Source organism: Dipodomys spectabilis, unplaced genomic scaffold (genome assembly GCF_019054845.1).
Source record: "Dipodomys spectabilis isolate Male_0828 unplaced genomic scaffold, ASM1905484v1 ptg000826l, whole genome shotgun sequence".
Taxonomy (NCBI): domain Eukaryota; kingdom Metazoa; phylum Chordata; class Mammalia; order Rodentia; family Heteromyidae; genus Dipodomys; species Dipodomys spectabilis.
Genome location: NW_024871503.1, coordinates 108,575 through 124,478, shown reverse-complemented (window position 1 = coordinate 124,478; position 15,904 = coordinate 108,575). Strand labels below are relative to the sequence as shown.

Genomic DNA, 15,904 nt, shown 5'->3' with positions numbered 1-15,904 from the left:
CGCCCCCCGCCAAGCGCGCAGGCCCCGCCCCCGCCGTGCGCCCGCCCCGGCCCCAAACCCCACCCACGACCTGCCCGCCCCCCGCCCAGCGCGCAGGCCCCGCCCCCGCCGTGTGCCCCGCCCAGGCCCCAAGCCCCACCCACGACCTGCCCGCTCCCCGCCCAGCGCGCAGGCCCCGCCCCGCGCCCAGGCCCCACCCCAAGCCCAGGCCCCGCCCCGCGCCCAGGCCCGCCCCGCGCCCAGGCCCGCCCTCCGTGCCCGCCCTCCGTGCCCAGGCCCCGCCCTCCGTGCCCAGGCCCCCCTCCGTGCCCAGGCCTCCCCTCCGCGCCCAGGCCCCGCCCCGCGCCCAGGCCCCGCCCCGCGCCCAGGCCCCGCCCCGCGCCCAGGCCCGCCTCGCGCCCAGGCCCCGCCCCGCGCCCAGGCCCCCCTCCGTGCCCAGGCCCCGCCCCGCGCCCAGGCCCCCCTCCGTGCCCAGGCCCGCCCCGCGCCCAGGCCCCGCCCCGCGCCCAGGCCCCCCTCCGTGCCCAGGCCCGCCCCGCGCCCAGGCCCCGCCCCGCGCCCAGGCCCCCCTCCGTGCCCAGGCCCCGCCCCGCGCCCAGGCCCGCCCCGCGCCCAGGCCCCGCCCCGCGCCCAGGCCCCGCCCCGCGCCCAGGCCCCGCCCCGCGCCCAGGCCCCGCCCCGCACGGCCGCCGCACGGGGAACCGAGCGGGAGCCTTTAGAGCCGCGGGAAGGACAGACCGACGCCGGGCGCCATGGCCGCGGTCCCCGCGGGTAAGGCGGGGCGCGCGGGGCGTTGGGGGGACGGCGGGGCCCCCTCGGACCCCCCGGCCCGCGCCGCTGACCCGCGTCGCCCCGCTCGTCCCCCAGAGGCCGAGACCCGCCAGCGGCTGCTGCGCACCGTGAAGAAGGAGGTGGGTGCCGGCGGGCGCAGGCGGGGCCGGGCGGCGGGCCGGGGCGGCCTCGGGGTCCCGGCCCGTGACCTTGCGGGTCCCTGAGGAGGCGGGAAGAGCTGGAGACGTGTGCGTGTGCGCGCGTGTGTCTCGGCGTGCCCTCGCCCGCGCGGGGCAGGCGCGTTGGCGTCCATGCGAACAGCCGCGCGCCCGGCGGGGACCCGCGAGTGTGCGCGGGTGTGGTTCTGCGGGAGTGTGAGCGAGTGTGCCCGGGCGGGGGGGGGTGACGGCGGCCGGGCGTGCGCCGCGCGTCCCCGCCCTCCCCGCAGCCCCGCGCCCCGGCCGCCCCGCGCCCCGGCCGCCGCCACTCCGGCCTCCCGGGCCCTCACACGCCAGCCTGGAATGGCGTCGTGCCTGCGGGCGGCCCGGTCCCCGGCCCGCTTCCTGTGCGTGGCTGTGTGTGTGCGTACGCGTGCGTCGGGGTGCGGGGGAGCGCGGGGAGCCCCTCCCTGCGGGGTGGCGGCCCCCCAGGCCCTGCTGCTGCCCGGGGGGCGGGGGTGTGTCTCCGCGTGCGCACGTCCCGTTCCGTGGAAGGGATCAGCTCCACCTCCTGCTGCTATCGAGGAGGAGGCAAGCTAGAATTGGGGTGGGGGCGTCCCTCGGAAAGGTCTGGAAGTTTCAGCTCAGCCTGGTGAAGACGCAGAGGAAGCAGCCCCGGACGCTCCCCCCCGCCAGGCCCCCAGGCCCCGCCGTCTCCTGACTTGGTTAGGCCGCCGTGGGCTTGTGCCTTGGCGGCCACGCCTGGGCGTTCCGGGCGCTCCGCGGATCCATGTTGGAGCGGAGCGCGGCGACTCTGCTCTGAGGAAATGGTTGGCTCATTTGCAAGGGCAGCTGCTGGCGGAATGGAGTCTGCAGGTACCTGGGAGAGCTCCAGCCCAGGCGCTGGCTCAGCTCCGTCCCAGTGCCTCAGCGCCAGTCCTGGTCCCAGTCAGTCCGCCGAGGGTTCCTGGACAGGCTGGGCGGAGGGGGTGGGGGGTGAGGGCTGCGTTGCCCTGGTGACCAGAAGTCCAGGCTCCCAGCCTCCCTGCTGGGGGGAGGGCGCGGTGGCAGCCAGCTGTGGGGTTTGCCATGAGCATTCTGCCTGGCTCACTGCCCAGGCCAGCTCCTGATGAGAGAGCCCTGTCACCCCGCTTGGTGGAGGGAGGGGGGCAGATCTGTGCAACTCCAGATCTAGAATCAGAAGGCAAGACTCAGAAAGAGGCCGGTTGGTGAGCATTTCTAAATTCTGTATGTACTGAGGAAGAGGGGGCATGCTCGAGCCCCACCCCCACCCCCGCCCCAGCCAAGGAGAGGCAGAGTGGGGCCTCGGGGACCCCAGAGCCAGGCTTTGCCCTGATCCCACATGACACACAAGCCTACCCTGCTGACATGGTGTGGGTGGCATCACGTCCAGTGTGCAGACCGCAGTGTTGGGGCTCAGAGAAAAGCGGCGCTCTAAGACCTGCAGGGGCAAGTCAGCCATCTTTGAGCTCCCTATTGGGCAGGGAGGCTCCTAAAAGCTTGGTCAGGAGCCTGTACTTCCCCCACCCCATCCTTTTCTTCCTGTCTGCCCTCCTTGGAGAGGGGTATCTCTGCCATCAACGTGGGACGGAAACCCTTCACCTAGAAATCTGAGCATCAGTCCAGCCCCCTCATCCGGCCACTGCCAGGGTTCAGAGGAGCCCTGGGCCTTCAGATACCATCCCAGGCTTCTCTCTGGGGGCAGCTCTGCCTGCTTGCCCACTGCAGTCAACAGGGGGAACTGAGAGCCTGCAGGGCCCAGGAAGACTCCCCCGAGGATTTGAAGATCTGGGGGCGACAGCATGTCCAGGTGAAGCTAGGACAGCAGACCAGTCAGCAGGGAAGAAGATTCTGTGATTGTGGCTACACGGCCATCTTTAAAAAGGGGGGGGGGGGGGCGCTGGGAAGGTGGCTCAGTGGTAGAGTGCTTGCCTCGCATGCATGAGGCCCTGGGTTCGATTCCTCAGCACCACATATGCAGAAAAAGCCGGAAGTGATGCTGTGGCTCAAGGGGTAGAGCGCTAGCCTTGAGCTGAAGAGCTGAGGGACAGCGCCCAGGCCCAGAGTTCAGGCCCCCATGGCCAACCAAAAAAAAAAAAAGTGTTACTATCTTATTTTTTACATCGTCTCCATGGGTAGTGTGAGGGGTTTGTGGCGATGGTTCCGTTTATGCACACAGCACACTTGGAACAAACTCACCCCGGCCCCTGCCGTTGCTCCCACTTCTCTCCGCCCTCCTCCCGCCTTTTCAGATGGCATTTGGTGGGCTCCACTGTCTTATCTTCAATGCCCCCCACTGCTGCCCTGCTAGACGGTGCCCTCTGCGCGTGCGTATTCCCTGCCGCCGCCGTCACCATCGTGGTCATCATTTTAGCTGCGCCCTCCCTGAGTGAGTGAAAACAGGCGGCATCGGGCATTTGGGCCCTGCGCATCTCACTCAACATGATGATCTCCTGTTCCATCCCCAGCCCTGAAAATGACATGGTTTGGTGTTTTCTTTATGGCTGAGTAGTATTCCCCCCATACATACATATACCACACTTGATCCATTCACCTGTGGTGGGTGCCACGGCTGGGCCCCTGGTTTGGCCGTTGTGCACAGAGCCACAGTGAAGTTGGCCATGCACAGACGTCTGTGGGAACTGCCTGTGCTCCTCTGGATGTCTGCCCAGAGTGGGGTGGCACGGGTCCCATGGCGGTTCTGCTCTCAGGACCGTGTTTCGTCTTTCGAGGGGCCTCCACACTGACTCCTATAGCGGCTGCACGAGTTGCCAACCTCACCCGCAGCATGTGGCCCCCTGGAGGGCTCTGAAGGATCCGGGCAGAGAGAAGGGAACCTGCCAGAACCACCGGAGAAGCAGAAGGGGGGTGGGGGCGGGAAGGGTGCAGAGGGGCTGGAATGGAGCTGCGGGTCAGGAACTACTCCCGCCTCTGTCTCCACAGCGTCCGCCTCGGCCCATGACCTGGGCAGTGTCGTGTGTTTGTCCCTTATCTGGGCAGGAAACACTCGTCAGCTTTGCCCAAGTGTCCCCAGGGTTGGGGCTTTATGACGGTGATGGTGGTTGTTTTCTGGTCCCCGTGTGGCACCAAAGGAAAGCTGGTGACAGTGTGGCCCCGCGACAGCCTCCACATAGATCGGGTCTGGAGGACGCTGCCTGGTCCCTCCCTGCCTCCTCATCCTGGTGCTTTGGTTTGGAGGGAGGGGGGTTTGGAGCAGGGAGGAGACCGGCTTCCTGTTGCTATGACAACGACCATGAAAAGAGCCAGCCCTGTGATGTGACCTGCCTTGACAAAACGGAAGCCAAGTGACTAACTGCCTTGTTTTCCTGCCTCTGCCGGGCCTGGAGGCCTCTTTAATTGGAGGGGAGGAAAGTGGGGGGGGGGGAACCAGCTGGGACCCTGGAAAGAGGCCGGGAGAAGGCCGGTCCTGCTGCTGTGATGTCGTCATTGAAGCCACATTCAGTGAGTCAGAGCAGGCTGGCAGAAAGGGTGGACTATTGCGGGGCCCTTGTCACTGCCTCCGTTGGGAAGCGAGAGGCGCCAGCCCTGGCCTGGGGGTGATGGCTGGAAACTAACGGTGTCACAGGGCGACTCTGGGCTGGCTCCAACCCAGGCCCCTTTCTCTTCTCTTGGTTTGTTTTTGTTTGTTGCAGGGGGAGGGGTGGTTTGGTTTGGTTTTTGACAGATTGTAGCCCCTTCTGGCCTTGAGCTTGCTGGTCTTCTACCTGTACCTCCCGCATACTGGGGTTGCAGGCATGCACCACCATACCCGGCTTATCTCAGTAATTGTTAAAAACAATAAGAGACATGTTAACTGAGTTGCAGATAACATAGAGGCCATCCTAGTACACCTGAATTTCAGGTAAATAACAGAGAAGTGTTTGGCTGGACTGGAAACCCGATCCAGGGGGTATTTGCAATGTCTGTCCACATTTGGGGTGTTGCAACTGGGATTGCTCCCATGGACCCCAGGAAGTAGGCCTGGGGTGCTGTCCAGGGTCCTGAAGTGCGTGTGCATGTCTGCGTAATGAGACCTGCTGGGGCAGGACCAAAGCCTACCCCTGAGTCCACAGACACGCATCTTCAGCACGCCTGCCCCTGGAGGCCGGGCGAGGGGCTTTCCATGATGGTGCCATGTCGGCCCTCAGAAACTCTCAGACTCACATTTCCGGGCAAGGGACAGGCTGCTGATGCAGAAACCTCCCAGGAGCTGGGCATTGTGATGTTTTTGCCAGAGCCCAGCAAGCTGGCTTCTGGATCTCCAGAGCTAGTGCTGGGCTGTGGCTGGGGTAGGCCCCCAGCCCAGCTCCGAGCAGCAAGGTGGGCAGGAGGGGCCTGGCTGCCTGTCTTCCCGTGCCTCCCCACACGGCAACCCCCAGATGCTCTTGACGACTCTGGACAGGGACTTCTGTGCCCTGGGGTTGGTGGTCTCTGGCTGATGGGACAGGACATAAACAGGCTGGATCCCACTGGATGTGGTGTCTTACGCTTGTCATCCTAGCTACTCAGGAGGCTGAGATCTGAGGATCATAGTTGGAGCCATCTAGAGCAGGGAAAGTCCATGAGACTTTTATCTCCAGTTAAACACACACACACACACACACACACACACACACACACACACACAGAGCCAGAAATGGAGCTATGACTCAAGTGGTAGAGCACTAGCCTTGCTCACAAAAGCTCAGGGACAGCGCCCAGGTCTAGAGTTCAAACCCCAGGGCTGCCATTTAAAAAAACATTGAGGGCTGAATCTTTATTCCAGCTCTGCCCCCTGGCACTTTGTGGGCCTCCTAGCAGGCTCCTGCTTTTTTAAAAAAATTTAACTTTATTGTCAAGGTGATGGACAGAGGGGTTACAGTTACATACCTAGGGCAGTGAGTACATTTCAAGCGTTGTTACCCCCTCTCGTTTCTCTCCCACTCCCCCCCACGCTGTCTTGTGAGTGTCACTGTTGCATTGGTTCACCCTCTGCCCTTGGCCTCACCATTTTTTTTGTTCCTCTTCTCTTCCCTAATTCAGAAAAACATATACAACGCACAGGGTACCAAAATCAAATACGTAACAAGAGCTAAACCATAAGGAAAAAAAAAGATTAAAAATGCAAGAAAAAAATAAATAACTTCACATAGTGCATTAAAGATAACAAGAAAGAAAAACCTCGTGTTTCCATATCTTGTAGTTCATTTTGCTTAGCATCGTCTTATAGGTCATGTATCTAGCTATTGAGTTATTGTGATCCGCTTCTAGAACTATACAAACCTTTATGCTAACAAATTTGAGAATTTGAAAGAAATGGAAGAATTTTCTAACAAATACTGAGATGCCCAAACTAAACCAAGAAGATAGAAGATTTAAACCAACTAAATACACCCATGAAATAGAAACGGCCATAAGAGACCTCCCTTCCAAGAAAAGTTCAGTACTAGATGGATTCACAGCTGAGTTCTACGAAGCCTTCAAAAGAGAACTCCCTCCAATACTCCTCAAACTCTCCAATGAAATTGAAAGCCTAAGTTCTCTACCAAACTCATGCTACAAAACCAACGTAACCCTCAACCCCAAACCAGTCAGGGACCCATCAAAGAAAGAGAACTACAGAGCCACTTCTTTGATGAACATCGATACAAAACTTCTCAACAAAATTCTGGCCAATTGGAAGTGGCGCTGTGGCTCAAGCTGTAGAGCGCTCACTTTGAGCTGAGGAGCGCAGGGATAGCGCCCAGGCCCAGAGTTCAAGCCCCACAACCGACCAAAAAAAAAAAAAAAATCTGGCCACTTGACTTCAACAAATCGTGAAAAACATCATACATGATCAAACAGGATTCATCCCAGGGATGCAAAGTTAGTTCAGTATATGCAAGTCAGTGAATGTAATTCATCACATCGACAAGAGCAACACAAGAACCACACACTCCTCCTCATAGATGCGGAAAAAGCATTTGACAAGGCCCCCGCTCTTAAGCTTCCTTCCTGCTTCCTAAGCAGATGAGGCTAGCCAGCCCCATTCCACGAGCTCCCGCTCGCCCGGTGGCTCACCCCGCTTCCTGAGCACCAAGTTGTCCCTGTTGTCTGCTCTGACTCTGCCAAGAATCTGTTTAACACTTAATAAAACTTGGAGCTGGGCCAGGCGGGGGGCATGATCATGATCCCAGCTGCTAGAGAGGCAGAGGTTAGGAGGATTGTGGTTGGAGGCTGTCAGAGTTAGCTTTGCGGGGGGGGGGGGGGGGGGGGGAGGTGAAGGTGAAGGCAGCCTCCCCCATGAGAGGGCGGGTCCTACAGAGATGCATCACAAGGACACAGCGTGGGGGTTGGGGGGACCGGGCAGACGGGCTGTGCAGGAGCACGCGAGGATGGTCCCCATGACCCCGTCCCCCACTCCAGGCCCCAGGGGAAGGCAGAGCCTGAGGACCTCATTTTGGGCATTGTGCTCTCAGGCCATGCTCAGAGCCACGCACCCCTTCTTGTGCGTGGGCTTCGAGGCTCCTGGACAGGGAGCTAAGGGCCACTCCAGCCCCGATCACCCCCTTCCTCATCAGGGCTGGCTGGCAGGTGCACACACAGCCAGCCGTAAACCATTAACCTGGGCCACGCTGGCAGCTGCCTCCCCAAAGGCAGCCCGGTGCCGGAAGGGCACAGGAAGGATTTTTCCGGCGCTCTGCTCTGCTGCTGTCCATCCCCCTGGCCTTGCTTTCCCCGTCCTAGACCCGCCCGTCATCCATGCTGCGGTGTCTGCTGACCTCCTGCTCCACTGGGCGCTGGGAAACACAAGCAGCTGGCTACCAGTGAGTCCCGCCATCCTGCAGCCCAGAGTCTGGAGGGGAGGGACCAACAAGAAAGGGTGAAGAAACAAAACTGGCTCAACAATAGAGGAGAAAATACAAAGAGGAAAGAGAAGGTGGCATTCAGGGTGGACTCCTTGGAGGAGGCTTCCTTCCTTGACCCTGCCATAGCTTCTGATGCCACCTACAGGGCTTGGGAATGGCAGTGTAAAGGCATTGAGGCAGGAAGCGGCTGGCAGCATCTGGGACAGCTAACAGGCAGGGATGGAGAGGTGACAGCCGAGGGAGAGGGGGTGCCCTGTGATGTCCCCCTCGGGAGGTGGCGGGGAGGGCTTTGAGCTGTGACTATGGGCTGCCTGCCCCCTGGAAGCCCCCTCCACCTCAGGCTCTCTGCTGGCCACACTCAGGGTGGGGAAGAGCTCATTCAGAAGGCAGCTCTTAAATGGGGGCGGGGAGGGGGAGGTGGGGACTGGGCTCACACCTGTCACCCTAGTTCCTCCGAGATCTTGGGCCACTGCCATCCTAGGCAGAAAACTTTTAGGAGACTCCAACTCCAATGAACCAGCAAAAATCCAGGTTGGCCAGGCCCTGGTGGCTCACACCTATAATCCTAGCTACCCAGGAGGCTGAGATCTGAGGATCTCAGTTCAAAGCCAGTCCAGGCAGAAAATTCCTGGTGAGACTCCCATCTCCAATTAACCACCAGAAAACCGGAAGTGGCGCTATGGCTTATGTGGTAAAGTGATGTTAGCCTTGAGCACAAAGAGTCTCAAGGACAGTGCGCAAGCCTTGAGTTCAAGCCCCACAAGTGGCAAAAAAAAAGAAAAAAATCCAGGTTGGAGGCATGGCTCGAGGGGTAGGGCACCATCCAGGAGCAAGAAAGCCTCCCGGATCCACTGTCAGCCTGTACCCACACCTAGGAGGCAGCGTCGACACAGAGGAGTGAAAGTTGGGGGTGGGGTGGGGGACTCACTATCGCCCCCTGCCGGCCCCTAGCAATGGCGGGTCCCTAGCAACAGTGGGTCCCTAGCAACTATGACTCTCCGGTCTCCAGCTCTGCCTTGGAAGAGCTGGGTGGAGTTGAGTCCTTCAGAGGGGTTGGAAGGAAATAGGACCTTTCTGTCTCTGGGTGCCAGTCTCCTGGAGGCCCTCCTGGGGCGAGGTCAGGGCGGGGTCAGGTGTGCTGGGTGGCCCAGGGCAGAGGCGGGCTGCAAGTACTGCTGGGCCCAGGCCCTGGAAGCAGGTGCTTGGAGGGCTGGGGGGGAGCAGGCGCATCGCCGCCCAGTGCGGTGCCGGGGACCCGCCAGGCTCTGCATCTGAGCCACGCCTCCTGCTCCAATGCTCGCCCGCATTGCTGGGGAATGACAGGCAAGCACTGCCGCGCCCAGCCATTGGTTAAGATGGAGGCTCCCAAACTTTCATGCCCCAAGGCTGGCCTCAAGCCACCATCGTTTCCATCTCTGCCTCCCAAGTAGCTGGGATTACAGGCTTGAGCCATTGCACCCATACTTAATTTTTTTTTAAAGGTCTCAGACATCAGAATGAAGTCAAGGGTGGTCTCTTGGTGTGTGTGGAACTGCTTCCAGAGCCACCCTCCCCCCCCCCACAAGATGCCAAATCCACGCGTACTCAGACACCTGTCTGAAAGGCTTGGTGTTTACACACAGCTCCTCCGTAAGCCACGGTCTTCTCTAGAAGGTCCCAGGAGACGCTGTTTCAATAGTTGTAAAGTGCTGCTTAGCAAACCAGGACCAGGATAAGCCCTCCACGTCTCTGCAGTGCTTTCTGAATACTTTGGATCTGTGGTTGGCTGACTGCGGAGAAGGAAGGAAGCATCGGACTTGAGAGGCACCAGGAAGTAATGTCACCCTCCCCCGGTGGGGCAGCCACGGCTCCTGCCAGCCAGAGCTGAGATTGGTGTTGGTGCCGCTGCAGTAGTAGGAGCCTGGTGTGGGGGTTCCAGGGGGTGTGCGAACAGCTGGCCGGGCCGGGACATCCCCCGTCCTCCCCTCCCTCCCCCAGGTCTGAGCTGAGGTGCTTCCTAAACTCCTCTGCCCCTCCCAGCGCTGCACCCCGCCATGCTCCACCCCTGCCACACCCCCAGAGCAGGTTAAACATTGAAAGGCCACCAGCGCTTCCCACATAGGGCTTTTCCCTGATCCCCAGAGCTGGCACCTGTCCCTCCCTGGCCTAGCTCCAAGGGAACTCTGTGGGGAGTTGGGGGTGGGAGGGGCATTGTCTTCCTGTTTTTTAGAGTTGGGGGAAACTGAGGCAAGAGAATCCATGTCCCACTTTGAGCTGGCGCCACCTCCAGCACCCCCCACCCCCACCCCGCCCTTCCCTAAGCACTTGGGTTATCTGTCCTCTGGCTGCTGAGAACTCGCCATGTTTACCCACCTGCTCGAGTCTACCCACCCACATCTCGCTGGGCGTGCCAGACCCGGAGACACGCTGAGAGTCTGGCTGACTGTAGTTCTGGTGTGGGGTGAGCCTGCCTCTAGGTGAGCCCATGTTGGGGGGCCGGGCCCTGGGGCGTCAGGCTGCGAAGGGCTCCCGCGGGGCAGAGGGGTGGCATCCACGCTCCTTCCCGCCTCGCACGCCAGTGGCCATCGGGGGTGGGAGCTTCCGGTCCTCCTCCCTGCTCCGTCCCCCACAAAGCCCTCCAGGCCTCCGCAGGGCTCCTTGGCCAGCCTCTTAGAGAGGGGGAGTCAGGGCGCCCCGGGGTCCGTGCCCACGCTGGGCGCTGGCTCAGCATTAGTCACCCCCCCTTGTCATCCTGCTCTCCCCACCCACCAAGTGCCAACCACGCAGGAGGGATGAGGGAAGGTGACTCAGGGCTCAGCAGCCACCGTGGGCCTTGTGGGGGGGAAGGGGAGGGGGGAGTTCAACCAAGGGCCCCTGTGGCCCAGTCCCTTACGTTCACCCTTTAAAAACAAAGATTTTCCATTGGCTTTTCCACCGTTAAAAGTTTTTTGTTTTTTGGGGGGTGGGGGTCCGGTCGTGGGGCCTGAACTCTGGGCCTGGGCACTGTCCCTCAGCTCTTCAGCTCAAGGCGAGCGCTCTACCACTTGAGCCACAGCGCCACTTCCGGCTTTTTGTTTTTGTTTTTGCTTATGTGTTGCTGAGGAATCGAACCCAGGGCCTCAGGCATGCAAGGCAAGCGCTCTGCCACTGAGCCACCTTCCCAGCCCCCTCCACCGTTAAAAGTTTTAAACACAAAAACACAAGAGTCAGGTGGCTCACACCTGTAATCCCAGCTACTCAGGACACTGAGCTCTGAGGAACAAGGTTTGAAGCCAGCCTGGGCAAGAAAACCCTGTGGGACCCTGATCTCCAACTAACCAGCACCAAGCTGGAAGTAGAGCTGCGGCTCAAGTGGTAGAGCGTCAGCCTTGAGGTGATAGAAAACAAAACAAAAAGCCAAGCAAGAGTTCAAGGCCCTGGGTTCAAGTCCCAATACCGGCACATCAAAACAAAAGCAAAGCAGGCTGTGTGGCGAAGCTCGGTGATTCGTCAGTTAGCACCGATTCGTCAGTTTCAGCCAATAAGAAGTGCAGAGGCGCCCGGTTAAGTTTGCCTGTGAGGCAGTTAGTGGGGACTTCCCATCTGTTCTGGAAGCCTCTATCTCCTGCGCGTGCACTGGATGGAGCCGGTGGGCCCGCCCACCACCTGCCACGCCACCCTCCCTTCCCGGGCCAGGCCTGGGACAAGCCAGAGCAGCAGGAAGGTCGGGACGAGGCGTGCAGGCCCCTCCCGGAGCTCACCTGGCAAGGGGTGGAGTGGGCTTTGCCGAGATCCCTTTCCCACTCACGATCTGGCTCCACCTGTGTGCCAGGCCTCAGTCCCAGGGCCAGGCCAGCCCCTCCAGAACAGAGAGACAAACAAGAGCCGCAGACAGGGGTCCCTGGTGCAGGCAGGTAGCAGGCACGTGGAGGGGAGAAGACAGGGCCTGGCGTCCCCTCCATCCGGGGATTAAGCGGGTGGGACAGGTGCTGGGAGCTGGGCTGGCCCGGGCCACGGCCCCAGGACAGCTGTCCACTTGCCAGCAGGGCCAGTCCTGCACTGTGTCTGGCTGTCTTCCTTCTTGCTGGTATGGCCCTCTAGCTTCCTCTCCGTGCTGGGGGCTGGCCTAGCCTCTCCCATCAGCCCCACCTCTCTCCTTAAAGCTCCTAAGCTGCGTTTCCTTTTTGTGCCGATTCTGAGGTTTGAATTCAAGGCCCGGGCGCTGTCCTTGGCTTTTTTGCTCACGGCTAGCAGTCTGCCACCTTGAGCCACAGCTCCACTTCCGGTTTTCTGGTGGCTCATTGGAGATGAGAGGCTCACGGGCTTTCTTGCCCTGGCTGGCTTTGAACCGAGATCGCCAGATCTCAGCCTCTGGAGAGGCTGGGATTGAGGCGTGATTGGATTCTGTTTTATGGGCTCTTCAGGAACTGGCACTGTTATCTTGAGGTAAAGGCCCCGCCTCTCCTCGGTAGTCACCCTATTGGGTTTGGATTCGGCCCTATCCTATTGGCCCCAACTTCCCAGCCTCTAGTTAAGCAGGTGCTGGCCCGAGGTGCTCCTGGCCCAGCTCAGGTCCCTCCGGGTGAGGAGGATGAGGATTCAGCCTCACAGGACTTGTATTCTGAAAGGGAGCTGCCTGCAGAAAGCACCAGGAGCGAGAATGCCAAATCCTCCTGAGGGTGGACAGAGGCTGCCTGAGGGCTGCGGTCAGGGGGAGCCCCTGGCATGGCCCCTGAGAGATGCCCCAGCCCCCGGAGGAAAGACCCTGAGTAAGGAGGAAACCCCCCAGCAGCCTGTGGCTCCGCGCAGCCAGTCACGCAGCCCCCCTGTACCCCGCAGGTGAAGCAGATCATGGAGGAGGCCGTTACCCGCAAGTTCGTGCACCAGGACAGCAGCCACATCTCCTCCTTCTGTGGTGAGCCCCTGCCCCGGTGGGGAGGGGATGCCGGGGTCATATACCCCACAAGGGCTCTGCACACCCTGCGGTACTGCCGGGTGGGGCAGGAGATGGGGGAGGCAGAGGCCTGGATGCCACAGGCCCCGGGGGACGTGACGCAGGGCGTGACTCAACTCCACTCCTCCGCCAGGAGTAACCAGGCTGCCGGCTGTGCCTGCCACGGGGCCCAGCCCAGCTCGGCTGTGTGTGTGTGTGTGTGTGCATACAACCACCCAGTACACACACATGCACACCTGCACACAAATATACACATGCAGATACTTGCACACCCATGTAAACACACAGCCTCACACACATAGACACATGCATATACACAACCATACACAACCACATATACATGTGTGCACACATGCATGTGCGCATGCACACACACACACACACACACTCACCAGTGCCCCGGCTTCCAGCAGAGGCTGAGCAAGGCCAGAGCCTAGGCCACCTGCTGCCTCCTCTCTCGGGAGAGCAGGGAGCCTCGCGTGGGGCCCACACAGGCCGAGTGTGTTCCCTGACACAGGCCGGCGCCTCAGCTCACCCCTTTGCAGCCAGGAAGGCCTGGGTTCAAATCCCACCACTGCCACTTCCTTGTTGGGTGACGTAGACACGATCTTTTTTTTTTTTTTTTTTTCTTTTTCCTTCTGGTACTGGGGCTTAAGCTCAGACCCCCACCGTCTTGCTTGACTCACTGCTGGTGCTCCACCACCAGAGCCACGCCTCTAGGCCAGCTCTTTTACTACTTAATTGGAGATGGGGGTCTGATGGACTTTCTTGCCCAGGCTGGCTTTGGACCTCCAGCCTCCAGATCTCAGCCAGCTTGTGTAGCTAGGATTACAGGCGTGGCTCTATCACTGACTTGCTGCTGGCCTGGAATGGTCCGCTTCTCCCCGAGCAGTGGAGATGCTTTTGTTTGTTGGTGGGTTGCAGCAGTCCTGTAACCCCAGCAGCGATGGGCGTCACTGGTGACAAGGCTGGGCCTTTTACAGGCTACCAGCACTGCTCTCCACCCACACCTCTGTCCTCCTCTCTAGCAGCCTCAAAGCACCCACTGTGTGCCAGCTCTGCTAAAGACTTGCCAGGCACTTTTTCATTATCTCAGCAGCTGAGGTCCGTGCAGACTCTTCCCCCCTGTTCCAGAGGAGGAAACTGAGGCACAGAGGGGGAGGTCCCTCCCCACGGTCACCCGGCAGCCATGGCGCTGGGGGGCGGCTGTGATGCCCACGGAGGGCCGGGGGCGTGGCCGGGCAGGGCCTGCTGACCGCACGTCCCCACAGCCGCGGTGGAGGCCTGCGTCCTGCATGGGCTGCGGCGGCGGGCGGCCGGCTTCCTGCGCAGTAACAAGATCGCGGCCCTCTTCATGAAGGTGGGCAGGAGCTTCCCACCCGCCGAGGAGCTGAGCCACAAGGTCCAGGACCTGGAGCAGCTGATCGAGAGCACGTACGTGCAGAGCTCAGGGGGAGGCCAGGCAGGACCCCAGGACAGTCCACACCCCCCCCAGGCCCTGCCCCAGCCCGTGCCTCCTGATGGGTCTCTGCCCACACTAAAGCAGCCATGCAGAGCGGGCTCATCGGCTTTGGTTGGGGGACAAGGGGGAGCGGAGGCAGGGAACTCTGGGGGACAGAGTATGGCCTGGGTCACTCACTGCCTGTCACCAGGGCCGGCCTCCTGGGGTCCTGGCCGCAAAGCCAAACCCTCCACCTGGAGCCGGGCAGAGAGATCAGGTAAGTGGAAGGTCCAGGCAGTGCTTGTGGCTCCCAGAGGAAATGATTCTGCACCAGGACTAGGAAGAGTGCATGGATTGATTGGTCATGCCTGCCACAGGCAAGGGAAGGGAAGAGACCCTCTTCACATACTCGGCCTTTCTTTTACAAAACCCCAGAGGCAGTCAATCAACTTAGAAGGACAACAGGTTTCCTGGGACTCCTGGCTTCAGAAGCCAAGCCTCCCAGTCTACCTCAGGCAGGAGGGCAGGACCTGGGTCTCACAGCCCCCTGGAAGGCCCCCACCCCCCATGCCTAAAGCCTGCCACTGAGCCCCTCTGCAAGGCTCTGAACACACCATCACCCCGCGGAGCCAGGCTCCGCCCAGTCCACACCACGGCCACCCTCAGTCTCCCGTCAGCCCGCCAGGCCCCCTTGACCTCCCCGGCCTCGTCCCGCCTCCCACGGCCCACCCCGCCTGCACGGTGGGCAGGGCTGGGGTTTGTCCTGGCATTCCCCATTTGGGTGACTCTGCCGCCCGTCAGCCAAAGGCCTGGTGTTTGCAGATAACTCCTGAAATGGTGGAACCCCGGTCTTCAGTCCTGGGGAGCCAGGGGAGAGAGGGAGGGAGGAGCGAGGGGAAGGAGGGGAGGAGGTGGAAGGTAAATGGAGGGTTGGGGCTGGGGTCGGCGGGGGGAGACGTGGAAAATAATACCTGAGGAATATGAAAATGCAGACATGTAGTCGACGGATACTTTGGTTTACAGTTGAGATTTGGACCCCCTCTCTCTTTCTCTGAGCCTGGCTCTCATGATGTAGCCCAGGCTCATTCATACTCAGGGTCCTCCTGCCTCTGCCTCCCGAGTGCCGGCTGGGACGGCAGGCAGGTGCTACCATGCCCGGCTTATTGTTTTTCAACTCTTGGCTGACTTGAAGGAGCCATGAGGACTCTTGGTGATGAGCTGTCGTTCCTTCCCTTCTCAGAGCCAGTGTCCCTCTGTCCATCTGCGCCCTGGCCCTGAGTCTCTGTTCTCTGTCTGTTCTCTCAGGCGAACCCAGATGCAGGGCCTGCAGGAGAATGTGCGGAAGCTGCCAAAGCTGCCCAACCTGTCCCCGCTGGCCATCAAGCACCTGTGGATCCGCACCGCCTTGTTCGAGAAGGTTCTGGACAAAATTGTTCATTACCTCGTGGAAAACAGCAGGTGAGGGACAGGCAGACACCCGAGTGCTCTGCCGCCACCTACTGGACATGCTGCAAATTGCAGTCTCACGAGCAAAACCACTTAGTGGTTAAAAGCCGCTGAACAAAAGCCACCTGGATGTTTGACGCTGGACTAGCCTGGAGGAGAACCTGGGGAGGGTCCCCACGTCTAGTGGCAGCACAGGCGCCTCCTGTCAGAGCAGGGAACGGGGCGTCCTGCGATTAACCTGTTGTGGCTTAACCTCCCCGTCTCCTTACTTGTCTCTCCTGGTAGATGGGCCAGGCTAAAGGGGAGGCCCTGGGTGTGAAGGCAGGGC

General features: G+C 60.6%; 1 protein-coding gene across 1 annotated transcript in view; it reads left to right on the top strand.

Moving 5' to 3' along the window:
- Positions 1-743: 743 nt before the first annotated feature.
- Sgsm1 (small G protein signaling modulator 1) overlaps positions 744-15,904 on the top strand; it is a 43,139-nt gene continuing 27,978 nt past the window's right edge. The window contains exons 1-5 of the mRNA XM_042673407.1: positions 744-771; positions 868-911; positions 12,575-12,650; positions 13,961-14,123; positions 15,436-15,588. Of these exons, the coding sequence (XP_042529341.1) occupies positions 753-771; positions 868-911; positions 12,575-12,650; positions 13,961-14,123; positions 15,436-15,588 (455 nt within the window). The 5' untranslated portion in view covers positions 744-752. The remainder of the gene's footprint in view (positions 772-867; positions 912-12,574; positions 12,651-13,960; positions 14,124-15,435; positions 15,589-15,904) is intronic.